Here is a 16,524-nt window from a genome sequence, read left to right as displayed (position 1 = left end):
GTTTGCACACTGCACAGGGGAGTAAAACCATTATCAGTCAAATCATTCAATGTCTCAGTTTCTGATTATGCCATGTAGGGAATTCTTTTAGCAAAGAATTCCTCGTGTAAACAATGTGCCTCTTGAGGGATAAACCAAGAATGATTAGTATCAGCTAGATTAGAAAAGGTATAACTGTATCATAGGCAGTTTTTTAAAAATGATGTACTTTTATGTCTTTAAACCACTTTCTATCCAAAAGAAGACCAGTATATTCAGAGAAAAATAATGAGATTTAAGAGGCAGAAAGAAAACCATTTTATTACATTAAAATGTTCCATACAAACAATGCATACACACTAAGTCATATTGCTTTCAGACACATTTTTTCTGCTATTTTTTTCTAGAATACTTAAACAACTTTGTAACAAAATGTAAGTACAACATTTATGAAAATATATATCTCTAAACAGGGATCTTCAATCTTGACAATACAAATAATACAATAAACACATTCAATACCAGTATGTGAACTATGTTTTGCAAACATGTAGTTAAAAGTCATTCAAGTTACATAACATATAATATACTGTTCAACTGCTCTCATATCGACACATTCAAATATACTCTAAAACTGGCATTCCAATATAATAGAGATGGACTTTGTCAATATCTTAGCAAAGATAATGCATGTTCCCATAGTTAGGCTAGAAAACACAACAAAGCCAGAAAAGTCCAGAAAAGTAACAAGTAGGGTCACAAACAACACCATTTAACATTCTGAAAACAAATCATAATAATTAAATAAAAAAATAAATAAAACTTTGGCAAATATTGTATAATGTCTATAGATTTTTTAAACACGTCAGTGGGAGAAGCTAATCACACCTGAATACTGCTACAGGTTGTGGGTTGGGCCTATGTGTCAGTATTTCCAGAGGTAAACATACAATTTGACGGAATAGCCCTTGAGTTATGGAGAGAAGAGTTTGAATGGGGCATGGCTGATCGTTTTGTTGAAACTACTTTCGTTTGCGACATGCCAGAGAACACCCATAACTGAAGGCAGAAATCGTATAGTTAGCATTCATGACACACTTTTTCCAAAGTCGACCTCAGCAAACAACCCGTTTAAAATAAAGTGCAACCACCAAACACTGCCTTGGCAAACACCATTCATAAATCAACCTTGTTTATGATAACATATAGTCTATTTATAAATATCTCTAAGTCTTCTATAACATGAAAGTACAAAGTAGTATTTTTTTCAAGCACGCAATCAATCAACCGTTACCTCACAAAGAACAATTACAAATACACGCTTGTATAAGACGACCCAACTGTTAAGGCGTAGAAACTCTTGGTGAGATGCTACACATGACTCTTCGATAGTGACTTAGTCCTCAAATCAGTACTCAGCATTTGTAACTTGATACAACTGTACCATCCTTTGATACAATGAATTGCACATTCTTTAAAAGTAATGCCTTTAATACTATTAATCTCTTGGATTTAGTCGAGTCAGAGGATGACCTTCTCAGTATCAGTTTGCCAGTTCAAATACTTTCACTGAGGAAATATACCTTTTCCCACCACAATATTAGACTTGGACTGTACTGCTGTGTATATAGTGGCAATAACTGGTGAATTGGTGTAGAATCAAATGTGAGGATGGGCTTAATACTGTCTGTCATTTAGAACAAATTCCACGCATGGACTGATGGACTTCCATGCGACTTTGGTCAGAGAAAGTCTAGAACGCATTCTGAATTTACTAAGAAGCTCATAATGACTCCAGACTGTACTCTGAATACCTGAATAGTGAAATATACTTTCCAATGATCCTCATTTAGATGCTGTCATTTCAAATTAAGCAAATTTGTATTCACTGTATGCTTAATGTTCATTGTATGCTGAACCGTAATGATGAATATTTGTTTAGAAATTCCCTGCACATTTTTCTTCATCAGTTTCTGTAACAAAGAAAAGATTAAAATCCAGGCACTCACTTTGATTGCATTTAGCACAACATAACATATATTTAAGTAGTTGCACAAACTGCAGCAGCCAAAGTACATATGTACACAAATGTACATAAGTTTCCATTTAGTACAGTACCAGAGGACGTTAATAAACAGACACAAATGAATATTTAAATAAATAAAAAAATGGCAGCAACTTTTATATGGCTACAAATATATTACATTTCTCTATGCTTCTGTATAAAGTGACATTATGGCTTGATTTGACTAAACTCATACAAAAACTGAACTACATGGCCACATTGGCATACACATGAGAAGGAAGAACATATCACAAAGCCGACTGGATCAGCTTTTCCAATGAATGGCATTTGTCATGAATTAATTTGTTCCTTAATCTGATTTTAAATTCAGTGTACACATTTGACAGTAAGTTGACGATGGATAAAAGAAATCAAGGTGACTGATTGCGGCTTAAGTGCAGCTTTAATAGCAATTGGCCAGTTGCTGTGTGTTACCCAGAGAACTGATCTGTGCAGCTGAATCAAAGTTGCTGTAAACAATAATCACTTGTATCCAAACCTGGCCTTGTTCCTTCATGCCTGTTAATGTCCTACAGAGGGCACTCTCATTGCAGCAGTTCAGTTTTCTTTGTGGGTGTTGTTGTCTCTGGTTCTCCACTGTCAGACACATTGATAGGACTGTCCCGTGAAAAGACCTCGGTGGATTCTCTCCACACACAGTCGGCAATGGTCTTGAAGGCATTGGTGCTACACTTGGGTCGTACTTTCTGTGAGGCATTGTTAACTATTTGGCGACTGTTTGAGGTGGCGATCTTGATTTTCAGAGCGGCATCCACACGGTCTACGACTGTGTAGGTGCCAATGCTGCCATCCTCAAATCCCACAATGATGTTAAGTGCTCGCTGTGATAGGCACAGATAGGTTGGTGTTTTGTAGAGGGAGCAGGTCCCGATGCTTTTACCATCTGCCAGTCTCATGACAATCAGACTTGAAACCACACCTGCATCATCATCTTCGTCGCAATTCCGGAAACAGATGTACACTAAGTAGCGTCCATCTCGTGAGAGCTTTTGCCGCCATATTATGCCGGCAGCATGGACTAGACGCAGTTTACCACTGTGCAGGTCTAGGACATTAATGTTCTCATCACCTTTCGACACAATGCCCAATTTCCCATTTGGTGATATTTGGAAATCCTCCAGGTTCTTCAAAAAGTTGCTAGGCAGCTGCACACGTCTGCACACAGACTCATCTGCAACACTCCAGATGAAAACTGTTTCTGTGGAGGTGATGAAGACGACATAATCTGGACTGTCAGGAATTAACTTGAAGTTAACGATTGTGATCCCATCATCGCAGATGAACTTTTTGGATACACTGCCTGACCACAAGCTAACAGCCAACAGCTTATTCTTGTTGGTTCCCACAAGGAATGTGTTTGCTGTGGTAATGAGGGCATGCTGGAGTGTTACCAGGATGTTGCACACCTTGTGACCAGTCGCAAGCCTCCAAACGCGGGAGGCGTTCTGCTCGCAAAGGGACACTACAAACTGGTCATTGTGTGTGATGAGAAGCTGTGAGATCCTCTGACCATTGATACGGAATATATTCTCACCTGTGGTCGTATGCCAGATGTACTGACTGCTTTTATCATCGGATGTCACCATTAGGTCGCCCGATGTTGTCAAGACGCAGTTTTCAACAAGGCCTTCATGCTTGAAGACCATCTCGATGAAACCTGTGCTGTAGTTCCACTTGTGGATGACCTCTGACCCATCCATGGTGTATACAAAATCCTCTCTTCCAGAGAGTTGCAGACTTTGGATAGGTTTCCCAGTTTTATCAATGTTCGACATGGCTGTTATAATGTCAATGTCCCACACGGAAAGCACTCCGCTGCTAGCCACAGAGAGCAGCAAGTTATGGTGTGTTGATTTGATCAGCTTCACAATGGCTCCAGATATCTCTATCAAGCTGGCCATGCACTGTCCACTGTCTCTCCTCCACACAAATATGGATGATGTGTTCTCCATGGAAGCTATTATACTTTGGCTGTTCTTGGAGAGAACGGCCGCCACAAACTTCTCGCTACGCTTGGCCTTGAACTTCTCTGCCATCTTCCAAATCTTGGTGTCCAGCACCTCGATGCTTCTCGCTTTGCAGATAAGAATGGATCGTTGATCCTCAGAAAGCTCTATGCCCACCACTTCACTCTCATCTCCTCTGCAGTCATAATCCTCCATCAGCTTGGGATTTGTGATATCTTTGGTGTTCCACACGGAGAGACTGCCCTCATTGTCGATCATCACCATTTGATGGATTGTGTCTAGAATCAGGATGGACTTAACAAAACCACCAGAGAATTCAGAAGTCATTGTAGCAAGCTTGTCCCCACTGCCAAGGTGGAATATGGTGGTTGTGTTCAGATACTGTCCGCAGAAAGCATACATTCCATCTGGGGAGCATTGGACACAGGTTACCTCGTACCAGCAATGGAACTGATACAATGGCCAGCCATAGAGCAAATCAATCACATTGACGTCTTTGCTTGCCTCCAGCCAAGCTAAGGCATGGTGGCTGGACAAGGTGAAACCATTAATGAACGCTACTCCGCCAGTGATGCCACAGTGCTTGGACCCTTTCACCTCCACCTCCGATAACAAGCAGGACTTGTGGTTGTCATAAATGAGCAGTGTATTTTTTGTAGTGGCCACTACCAGATACTTCTCATCTGTGGTTAGCCTGATGCCAAGAACAACGGACTTTGCTGTGTCTATCTGTCTTATCAGCTGTCTGCTCTCAACATCCCACGTGCTGACGGATCCATCTTCGAGGGCCACAATGACAATGTTTGGAGCTAACGTAGGTAGAATCTCCACTATTTGCATGTAGCTGGTACAGAGCGGTAATCTCTCGGGACTGTAGGTGACATCCATTGAAGAGTGCAGTGGCACAATGGAGCAGTATTTGGGACCATCCTTGTCACATTCAAGAAGGAGGTGTCTGAGCTTGGGAAGAGATGTGACAACTGGAAGAAGCCTTTGCTGTAGTTCAGCAGACAGCGATGCAGGATTCTTTGTCACTTTAAGCTTTATACTGCGGAGTGTGGTTGCGAGAAACTTTAGCTCCTTTTCTTGTGTGTAGCTGTAAGCTAGGTCAATGTCTGACAGGGCCTTGTCAAACTGCCCTATCTTTATCATAGTGTAGAGCCAGCTGAAGTTCATGATGACACCATACATGAGATCATCTGTCCGGCCGCTCCTTGTCAGGTGGTACGTGAGCTCCGTCATCTTTCGGTGGTTGACAAAGAAGATGTCCGGCTCTAGCAAGTTACACTGGAACACCCAGGGTTGTTCAGGTGTCTGTCTGTCATAAGAGTGCTTGTCAGCAGAAGCTTTGTCATGGCCATGAAGGCTCTGCTGGTGATGAGGGTTTCGATGGTGCGAGATATTCAGTGAGGCGAAGTGATTATTGTCGCAGTGGAATATCTTCTTTCTACCTCCTGCCCATGCCCCAAGGAAGTACTCAGCCAAAAGGCTATGCATTTGATGTACATCTTCTTCATTACTGAGGTATAGCTTCTGTGCTATAAGATGCAGATGGCGATTTGCCCACACCATTAGTGTTACGTTACGGACTTGACGCTCCACTAAATAACCTTCGAGTTCTTCTTTTAGCCTGGCTATGAAATCGTACGAAATACGCAGCGGACTTTTAAGATTAGAGCTCACCATGATGTCCCCAAGGACACTGTTGTCCAAAGATAAGATATCCTCTAGCTCCAGCTCTGTCAGGCCTGCCCGTGCCATTGTGATGTAGCCCAGTGCCCGAAAGACAAAGCGTGAGCCAAGCTTGTTTTCAATAGAGTAGAAAAGCTGCTCAATGCTTTCGTGCACCGTAGAACACAATGATTTGTCGTCCACATCCTTGTGCGACCGCCAGTGAACTACCTCCCGGTAGATGAGGTTGACAAACATGGGGAGTGTACATTTCGCCATCGCCTCATTCACATAGATCTGTTGGCCAGAGGTCACCTTTCTTTTGACACTCAGAAGCTGCTGTTTAAGTGTCTGGCTGCAAGCTTTGCGATCTCTTTGCATCAGCTCAACATAGGCATCCTCGTCGTGTATCAGGCAGCGCAATTTCTGGAGTATCCCATGCTTGTTAGGCAGGGTGGACACTACAATTCGGACTGTGCGTGGCAGGTGGACAGGCAGCCACCACAGCTTTCGGGCCTCGTCAACATCTGACAACTGCTCCAAGGCATCCAGAATGATGACAAGAGGTCGGTGAAATGATGACTCCCCCAGCAAATTCACCAGCAGCTCCCTCATCTCCTGGATCTTGTTTGGTAAGAAGTGGATCAGGCACCGATAGTTGATGGCAATCTGCTCACAGATGCTCTGTAGCAGGGTCCGGAGGTCAGTAGAGAAGTCTGTGGAGCCGATGAATCTGACAATGACAACTGGGTCTGTTTCTGGTCCCATCTCTTTTTGTAGCCATGAATAAGCCTAAACAAATGAAAATGAAACAGAAACTCAGAAATACAGCATTCTTGTACTGAATGTCTTTCAGTATGATATTTATATGCAATTAGAAAAACTCAAGATGTTATTTTGTGCACAAGTCATCATTATGCAATCTGATTTTAGTAGCCTGGCCATTTGTAAATAGATGATCTACATAAAATACAACTACTGTACACATTATTATTTAATGTTTGACAGGATCTTGTGTCCTGTTGCTATAAAAACACACATGGTTCTAAATCCAGGAACTGCTGTGACAGCAAGTTATTATAAGTATGACTCTAGCAAACAAAACTCTCCAGTCAGTTCATTATTTAGTAGATCCACTGTACACTAACTTTGACAACTTAGAGTGTGAGAAAGGAAAGAAAAAAGAGGAATGACTGTATTGCAAATAATCAAATGTACTCAACAGCAATAGAGTCTGGATTCAATAGAGCACTGGATTTTTGTGCCATGGATTTTCTAAATCAGTTTGAAATGTTCCCTCATTCTTAGCACAATTCTTTCTTGGATGTGGTTAAAGGCTGCCCCCAGCTGTGATTCAGGAAAACATGAAAATGTATTTCTCTCTGTCGGGAGAGGCTGACAATTAATGATAAAACGCTTTTCCAAAGCCACCATTTGCAAGAGGACTGTGTGTCTGTGCATTTGTATGATTAGCCAAAGGGTGTGTGTGTCCAGATTGCTACTTGAATGCATCAGTGTGCTCATATTTGCTGCATGATTCTTAGTACTGCACTGTTAAGGGCAGTAAAAAAACATGCCAGACGTACCAAACATTAGATCTTGCTAAGATGTTGGCATGACACAGACACACGCTCTTGATTATAAAAAGTGCATGCAATATGTGGGCATGTAAATTGCATTTTACATATCATTATTTTAGAGTATCTGTGTCTCTGTAGTGTGTGTTACATACAAGGACAGTGAGAGAGAGAGAACATAAGCAAGGACGAGGGAGTTAGTCAAGGTCCCCAGGCTCATCATCTGTGAACTAACATTAGAGGCTGAGGTCTGTGACGGGTTGCCATGGGTGACGGGAACTGTCAACACTACCCTTCCTTCTTTGTTCCTCGCCCTCAAACTTATCAACACCGTCAATTCTGACCATCAACAAATAATACAAGCACACCTCTGATCTGCATAAGCCCAAAGTATTGGCTGAAGCTGACAGATATGAACAATTCTATTTAATTATTATTATCAGTTAAATTAGATCAGAATTTGTTTAAGCTACTGAATGCAACGATCTGTATTTGGACTACTTTGTGACTCAAGATACATGGGAATGCACAAAATCTGTTACGGCAGACAAATTCATGTAACGGCAGCCTAAAATACCTTAATGTTAATTTGAATCTCATGCCATGACATCAGATATTAAGTCAGAGGAAGCAAAGAACAGCTTTAGGCTAAATACAGGCATCCCGCAGCATTAATCTAACATGTGCCGGCATCCAGATGGCCTTAAAAAACAGATCAGTATGTTCACACATGCTTTCTCTCTCACCCACACACACACACATATACATGCATACTATACATGCTTTTCACCTGTTTTGCCACTTCAGCAAGTAACAATGTCTTTCCAGTGCAGGGTCCTCCATACACCACTAGGGGAGTTATTCGACCACCTTTGGAGGGGTACAGGTACTCCTGGACTATGTCCAAGGCTTCACTCTTGTACACGTAAAAAGATGAAAAAGTCTTGCACAGCGACAGGTGCTGTATAATTTCATCATAGAGTGGATCTGTCTCTGTGTCAAAGTTCTGTTGGACCGTGGCCTGGATGATATCCACCATGTCTTCATAAAACTGTTTACACAGACCTTCGACGTAGTGGCTCTCTACTTCCTGCGAGTAGCCAAGTTTCATGTCACAGTGAGTGACCGACGAGTAGACTCGAAGATTGGACGCCGCCACCACCATCGGAATGAACTCGTCTCTGACCTTCAGAAGACGCTCGTAGGCTTCTTGGTTTCTCATGACACGGTCGGCGCTCACCACGATGTCCATGTAGCGTGCCATCTCAGGGAGTTTGGCGAAACGGTCAAAGTTTGATATCTTCCGGATGTAACATACACATTTCTTGAGGAAGGCTGGGGTCTGCTTGCCCAGTGCGAAATCCAGTTCATCCTCTAATGCTGAAAGACAGGAAAAAACAGAGAGAGCATAATAATTACCCAGTTCTGCATGACAGAATGTTTCTTTTCATTCATGGTTTTCATCCCTGCCACTATTTACTCCCAAAACACTTCAGTGGCACTTTCAGAAAACATGCTTAATTTGATGTCATGAGGTGAGCGCTTCCTCCGCGTTTGCCAGTCTTTAGCAAATGATTAGATCCGTCTCTCTGAGCTGCCTTGACGAAGAAAAAAGTGATATGATCTCTTAATCCAGCCTCGCCTGGTTTTATCAAAGTACTCCAAAGGCAGCCTTCCAGTGATAGCCTGCCAACCTCGTCAGCTTAGTATCGCACAGTTGCAGCTTGTTTTGTAAACGAGAGGAGAGGGGGATGCAAAGATGACAAGTAAACGGCTGCAAATCCCCCAAGAAAGAGTTACCGCAAATAAATTTCACATGTACTCACTCTGATATTAGTAATGAATCCGCATTAAAAAACATATAGGGTACCTGCTTAAGGAAATTATAAATTATATATGGGCCATTCTACAGAAACATCAGAGTTGGAAACATCTTGAAAATTTCTATGTATGCAAATTGTATAATATCCAAGGTACACATTTCTAGTAATTGTGCAGTTAATCCTCAAGTTGTGTTTTCAGAAAGTTTTGGAATATTTGTCCTCTTGCCAAACTTGTCACTATTGATACAGTAATAATTTATTTACAAGGGTTATATTGACCTATTAATATTTTGCTTATGTCTAGACTGTAAATATATTTTTTTGCTATTATATATATATATATATATTTTTTTTTTTGGGTAAATCCATAATTAAATTTTGAAAAATATTTTAAATTCCAATTTTTCTTTCTAAAAGGCAAAAAGTTGATTATTCATACTGATTTCAAACTTAAAGGAGAAGTCCACTTCCAGAACAACAATTTACAAATAATTTACTCACCCCCTTGTCATCGAAGTTGTTCATGTCCAAAATGTAGTTTAAATGTGGCTTCAAACGATCCCAAATGCGGTTGTAAACGATCCCAGCTGAGAAATAAGGGTCTTATGTAGCGTAACGATTTTAATAAAAATACAATTTACAATTTATAAAAATACAATTATACAATTTATATACTTTTTAATGCCAAACGGTCGTCTTGTCTTACTCTGCTTGGACTGTTTTTGTTCCGGTTCTTGACAGTTAGGGGTCGAAAAACTCTCATCTTATATTCTCCCTCAACTTCAAAATCGTCTTATATCGCTGTTTTTTGTCTTTTTTGTTAAGGGTGTTTGATCTTCTTCGCGTGTTCACGTTGCAAAGACTGGGTCGGTACTTCTGCAGTGATGTAGGATGATTTTGAAATGATTTTTGAAGTTGAGGGAGAAAATGTGATTGGAGTTTTTCGACATACCCTGTCAAACTGTCTTGAGCCAGAATACACAGAGTTCATGGAGAGAAAGGCAAGATGAGCGTTTGAGATTAAAAAGTATTTAAATTGTATTTTTTTAATGAAAATAACCGATCATTTCACTAGATAAGACCCTTCTTCCTCGGCTGGGATTGTTTACAACCACATTTGGGATCGTTTGAAGCCGCATTTAAACTGCATTTTGGAAGTTCAAAATCGGGGCACCATAGCAGTCCATTATATGAAGAAAAATGCAGAAATGTTTTCCTGAAAAAACATTATTTCTTTACGACTGAAGAAAGAAAGACATGAACATCTTGGATGACAAGGGGGTGAGTACATTATATGTGAATCTTTGTTTTACAGAAATTACAGAATTTTAACTCACACACTAAAAACACTACTAAATTTTGTTTTTTTTCCCCCCAAATATGAGAATCATGTGTTCCCTTTTGTCATTGCCGAAACAATGACGACATGTTTTGGTAGTGACTGTTTCGGTAGTGACAATTTAGTGGGTTAACACCCAAAAAACAAAGATGTCACTACTAAAGCTCCACCAAATGTTTCGGCAGTGGCAATTTTAGATACTTTTGGACCTAGCTCAAAGATGCTAATCAGCACATGGTTAGCTAGCACAGTTCTGAAGTACACATATAAAAACATACACTGTTTCGGTAGTGACATGAAAAAAAGTTTCATAATTTACAAAGAATATATAAAAATATATATATATTTTTAACTTCACTTTTAAAAGAATCAAAAATATACTTTTAAAAACAGCAATGGAGAAAAACAAAATATTTCAATATCATTTTTATAAGTTTATCATTTTCATAAATTATGGTTCAGGACATCCACCTCATGATTTTATATATATTAAGCTTACTAATATTTTAAATATTAATGTGGATTTCAGTAGATAATAGAAAGATCTCAATAAACATCTAAGATCTGAATACTTAAATGCTTTTAAAATGTATTTTTTGGTTGTGGAACAACAGTTTGCACCAATTCTGTAGAATTGGCCATATACACTATACACGTTGGGTTCAGTAGGATTTTTTGTTTTTTGGGGGGGGCGGGGAGACAAACAAACAAACTTTTATTCAGCATTAAATTGATCAAAAGTAAAACATTTATAATGTTACAAAAATCTAAAAAATGTTCTTTAAACCATTTTTTTTTTCATCAAAAAAATAATAACAAAAATGTATATATATATACATATACATATATATATATAGTACTGATATTGCAAGTCAGTATGATTATTTTCATACATTCTCACACAAAGTTACTTTTGCAAACGTATTACTACCATTCAAGTACGTGTTTATTTAAAAAAAGTATTTATTACATTTAATGTAAAAATGTACTACTTACTATGTCAAACTGCCCAAGAATCTTTTGTCATGCATGTGATGTCTTAGGTTACATAATAAACTGATCAAGGGGAGTCAGCAGGCAATTTGATCTCAGACCAATATTTCTTTTTTTTTTTTTATTTACTTGCATATTTTATTTTTACCAAAGCGATACCTATTTTCTATGATGCAGTGATACTTTTTTAAACCCACAAGATGTCACATCCGTCAGACATCAGAGTACACAAGCACACAGGGAAAGACTCACTGATGCTCTGAAGTAAGACAGAAGACCTCCGTTTTAATGAAAGGAACCTCTGCGACTAAGAGCAAATTGTTCTTCACGTAAAAAAAAAAAAGAAATGCCTCGCTTTGGGGATCTTCTTGAATGCAGTTGTTTCATATCTACTGCATGTCGAGATGAAGACTTAACTGTAGCAGTGATTAAATTATAAGCCCATGCTCTCAGAATGACATAAAAGAGCAAGTAGTAAATCTGTTCTTTCTCTGGTGCCGACCCACAGTCTCTAATGTGGGGTATGGTGATGAGACTTAACTGTATCGCTGAATATTGGATTAACCTGGATGAATTAAGTTAGCCTGATTAGATCTCCTCTTATGCTGGCTAATGCGGGCGAATTTTAATTTAGTCACAATGACTTTCAAGAGCGGGATAAAAATAACATTTACATTCATTATGAGCTTTGAATACGATCTCACAGAGCTATAAACTATGGCTCTGTTGCATGATTCAGCCTTTTTTAATTATGCATGTAACTTTACAGATAAACAACCTAAATGTTAAGCATCAAGCACCATTAAAAATGTTTAGAGCGAAACTGCCTATTAAGACTCAGATTAGCTTGATGTGGTTAGCTGGAAATTGCTTCACACACTGGGTCATCTCTCTTAGTGTTGTGGTACTCTCGTGAACACTCAGCGAAGACTGACATGGAGAAGAAATTGTTGAATAAAGTCATTATTGTAATTTTAATGATGTCCTTACTACTGTTCTGGGCCTTGAACGTGGTAGTTGCATTGCTGTCTATGCAGGGTCAGAAGCTCTAAGATTTCATCAAAAATATCTTAATTTGTGTTCCAGAGATGAAGTTCTTATGGGTTTGGAATGACACGAGGGTGAGTAATTAATGACAGAATTTTCACATTTTGGTGCCACTATGATTAAAAAAAATATATCTATAGTATTTTGAGTAAAATTACTCACAGAACGTAGAAGTTATAAAAAATAGAAGAGAGAATTGTATCAACTATCAAGTCATATTAGATGTGGATTCTGTGGACCTTTAGCTCAGTGTAAAATAAACTGACCATAATGATTTAAATTTGAGTACCCTTATATATATTTTTACATATACAGTCAATGTTGACATTGAAGTTGCAATGTACTGCAAAACACATTGGAAACCCACTCAGGAATTTAAAGCCATGTAGAATAACACTAAACATTTATTAGCTGTGAACTCAGTCATAACAGTAAATATAACTAGAGTTTACCCGAGCAAAGAAATTTCTTGGCCTGACAGCTCTTCATGGTCCCCTTCTCTTGCAGCTGTAAAACAGAGGTTCTGAAGATCCTCTTGATTTCCTCTGAGACTGCCCTCCAAGCCTTGTCGTTCTTTGATTTTGCTACGGTGCTTGACTCCATCTGTGGGGTAAAAGCACATATGGAGTCATCCAATTATTCAAGGTTCCATTGTTTGTAGGTCGGCCATTTAAACCAATAAAAAAGAAAACCTACATCATATCCCATTTACATTAATTAACAATTCTTTCATTCCACTGAAAAGCATTACTACTCTGTATTTTTTTTGGTTTAACTGTAATGCTAGATACAGCTTGCACAGCTATAGCATAGTTTTAATCTTGTTCTAGCACAAACTGCACTGAGGTTTTGTTTGTCCTGTACAGATTTTGTCACATTTGTTCAGCTAATTTTGACTTTTGAAATTCAGTCATATCAATAGGAATCTTTGTGATCAAGAATTTGAAGAATCAAACCTGAAACTGCTGTGCCATAGCTCCAACATTATTGTAGTCCTCTACTTTTCTTTATTAAAGGGGTCATCGGATGCCCATTTTCCACATGTTGATATGATTTTTTAGGGTCTTAATGAAAAAAGTCTATAACATGCTTTGGTTAAAATTTCTCAATGGTAGTGTAAATAACACCTTTTTTACCTTGCCAAAATCAGCTCTGCAAAAGTCATCCTGTTCTGGTCGAGGTTGCTTTAAATGTTAATGAGCTCTGCTCGCCCCGCCCCGCCCCTCTCTTCTCTCTGTGGAGTGACGAGTCTGTTTACTTTAGCTGCATTTAGCCGCATTTAGCCGCTAAACTTGCTAACTAGCACGTTATTAGGAAAGGCGATCGCAAAGATTCAAAAAAATATCACTTCTCAAGTTATACTCACTTCTGCTGTAAGTGAAGCTGGATCACAAATGATTCGCGCGAACACAGACGGATATATGTAGATCGGGAGGTGCATTCCCTTCCCAAACAAACTTAATCCACTGCATCTTCAGCGGCTCAGATATCGGGAGTAAATGACGACCACTATATTCATTATTACATCCAGCAACACAACGCCTCAATCGCTCAATCGGAGATATTCTTGTCTAATTTACATCCCTGCATCTAAACAATGGACGTCGGACTGTTACAGCTGATTTAGGCGGCTCTGAGGTAAGACGCTCATGTCAATCAACTATCGTGGAGCAGCATCTAAGAATGGCTCGATTTGAAAAAGGGGATATTATTTTTACAGATTAATTAAAAACCACTGTATGGATTTGTATCATTATAGGGTAGATTTGTACATACACTGCCAACACACATTAATGTTCAAACAACATGTAAAAGTGAACTTTGCATCCGATGACCCCTTTAATAACTTCACTAAATAAGAACTGAATTATGGGTTTTGAAACCTTTGGACCAATACATTTCTATAACTCTCTGTGATTTTTTTTTTTTTTTTTTTTTTTTCATATTATTTTTAATGTAGTAGGAGGCACAGCCATTTTTAACCTGAGTGTGTGCCCAATTTTAGTTGCACAACGATAGTCCATTGTGGTGCTTGATACTGAAAACTGAAATCTGTTGTCAGATTGTTGAAATCTGTTAGTATGCCATCACAATCATAAATACAAAGGTCTGTAGCAAAATAGTTTTATGGTTTACTGCATTTTATTTTTTCAAACTAATACACAGTGCTACACTGAAAAAAAGTAAAATTTACTTTTAGTTTTTCTTTTGCAAGTTTTTGCACAAATACACTACCAGTCAGGAAATTTTGAACAGTAAGATTCTTAATGTTTTACAAAGAAGTCTCTTCTGCTCACCAATCCTGCATTTATTTGATCCAAAGTACAGAAAAAAAATGGTAAACTTCTGAAATATTTTTACTATTTAAAATAACTGTTTTATATTAGAATATATTTTAAAATATAATTTATTTCTGTGATTTCAAAGGTGAATTTTTAGCATCGTTACTCATCACATAACCCTTTAGAAATCATTGTAATATTCTGATTTGCTGCTCAGAAAACATTTATTATTATTATTATGATTACTATTTCATGATCGCAGGAACCCAGTGTAATGTAGAGGAATGTCAAAAGGAGTCCACTTTGCCAGAGTTCACCCTACAGTACAAATGACTCTGTCTGCTTGAACAGAGAAAGTGAAAGCAAGACACCACACTGTGTTACTGAAGTAATATTTTAGGAAGTGTTTGTCATGAACCCAGTCACCTACAAGAGAGAAAGAGGACAGAAACAGAGAGAGAGAGAGAGAAAGAGAGAGAGAGAGAGATCAGTGGGTGTTTCTGCTGAGTGCAGGTAGAAACTCAGTCCCTGCTGCTTTTCTCATTTTAGTCCAACAGAGACCCTCAGCTTCACAGACGCTCCCTCAATTTGCAGCCACTCTGCGTTACAACCTGATTTATACAGCACTATATGATCTGTGTGTGTGTGTACGGATGACAGAAAGCGAAACAGAATTTGTTTGTGTGTAAGAAAGGAAGAGAGAGCCCCAGTAAGGTTTAATGAAAGACAAACTGAATTTATGAAGCTAATAAACTCGACAGGCGGTGAACAGTGTTCTCTCTCGGGCCTGCCATTTCTGCAGTGCTCCATATAAAACAGCAACAGCACCGGTCAGCCACTGACATTTACAGGTTGCTCCTGTGTGTGCGGGACAGGTCAGGTCTGCTGGAAGCTGAACGTAATCCTGGATGCCCTCTCATGCACCTCAAAAGCAGTGGTGTGTACTAGGCTTCTGAAATGAAGCGATAAAGTCTCCTATCTGGGTTTGGGTGTTATTATTCTCATTTAAATTCATATTCCAGTTGCATTTGCTGTTTACACAGTTTCTGGGTTAATGGAACAGCTTACACTTGGGACAATCAACAAACAAACAATACTTAAAAGTAGCCTTTTTTTTTTTTTTTTTTTTTGCATCTGTATGCCGGCCCATCTTAAATTGGAATTTAGCTTGCCCTACCTCAAAGGTCTTGACTGTATCCAACAATTGTTCAAATGATACTTAATTGAAAAATATAAATTTTCTTTAAACTCAAACAATGCTTTATAGTACCTTTACATCAAACGAGAAGTTTACTTCCAGAACAAAAATTTACAGATAATTTACTCATCCCTTTGTCATCCAAGATGTTCATGTCTTTCTTTGTTCAGCTGTAAAGAAATAATGTTTCTTGAGGAAAACATTTCAGAATTTTTCTCCATATTGTGGACTTCAGTGGTGCCTGTGAGTTTTAACATCCAAAATGCAGTTTCAATGCAGCTTCAAAGGGCTCTAAATGATCCCAGCTGAGGAAGAAGGGTCTTATCTAGCAAAACGATCAGTTATTTAAAAAAAAAAAAAAGTACATTTTATATACTTTTTAACTTCAAATGCTTGTCTTGTCTATTCTCTGTGACGTGCATGTGAATTCTGTGTAATCCGGGCCAACACAGTTAGGGTAGCTCGAAAAACTCCCATCTCATTGTTGTCTTCAACTTCAAAATCATCCTGTGTTTTACCTTTTTTTTGTAAAGGGAATTTGATCTTCTTTGCATGTTCACTT

General features: G+C 38.7%; 1 protein-coding gene across 6 annotated transcripts in view; it reads right to left on the bottom strand.

The window, feature by feature from the left end:
- Window positions 1-288: 288 nt before the first annotated feature.
- Window positions 289-16,524, bottom strand: part of LOC127168092 (NACHT and WD repeat domain-containing protein 2) — a 69,137-nt gene continuing 52,901 nt past the window's right edge. For all 6 annotated transcript variants that reach the window (XM_051114643.1, XM_051114644.1, XM_051114642.1 and 3 more), the window contains 3 exons: window positions 12,935-13,085; window positions 8,071-8,660; window positions 289-6,495 (listed from right to left, as the gene is read on the bottom strand). In XM_051114643.1, the coding sequence (XP_050970600.1) occupies window positions 2,590-6,495; window positions 8,071-8,660; window positions 12,935-13,085 (4,647 nt within the window). In that variant the 3' untranslated portion in view covers window positions 289-2,589. The remainder of the gene's footprint in view (window positions 6,496-8,070; window positions 8,661-12,934; window positions 13,086-16,524) is intronic.

Source organism: Labeo rohita, chromosome 7 (assembly GCF_022985175.1).
Source record: "Labeo rohita strain BAU-BD-2019 chromosome 7, IGBB_LRoh.1.0, whole genome shotgun sequence".
NCBI classification, from domain to species: domain Eukaryota; kingdom Metazoa; phylum Chordata; class Actinopteri; order Cypriniformes; family Cyprinidae; genus Labeo; species Labeo rohita.
Note: the sequence above shows the minus strand (reverse complement) of the source record. Positions and strands in the feature narration are given on the sequence as shown.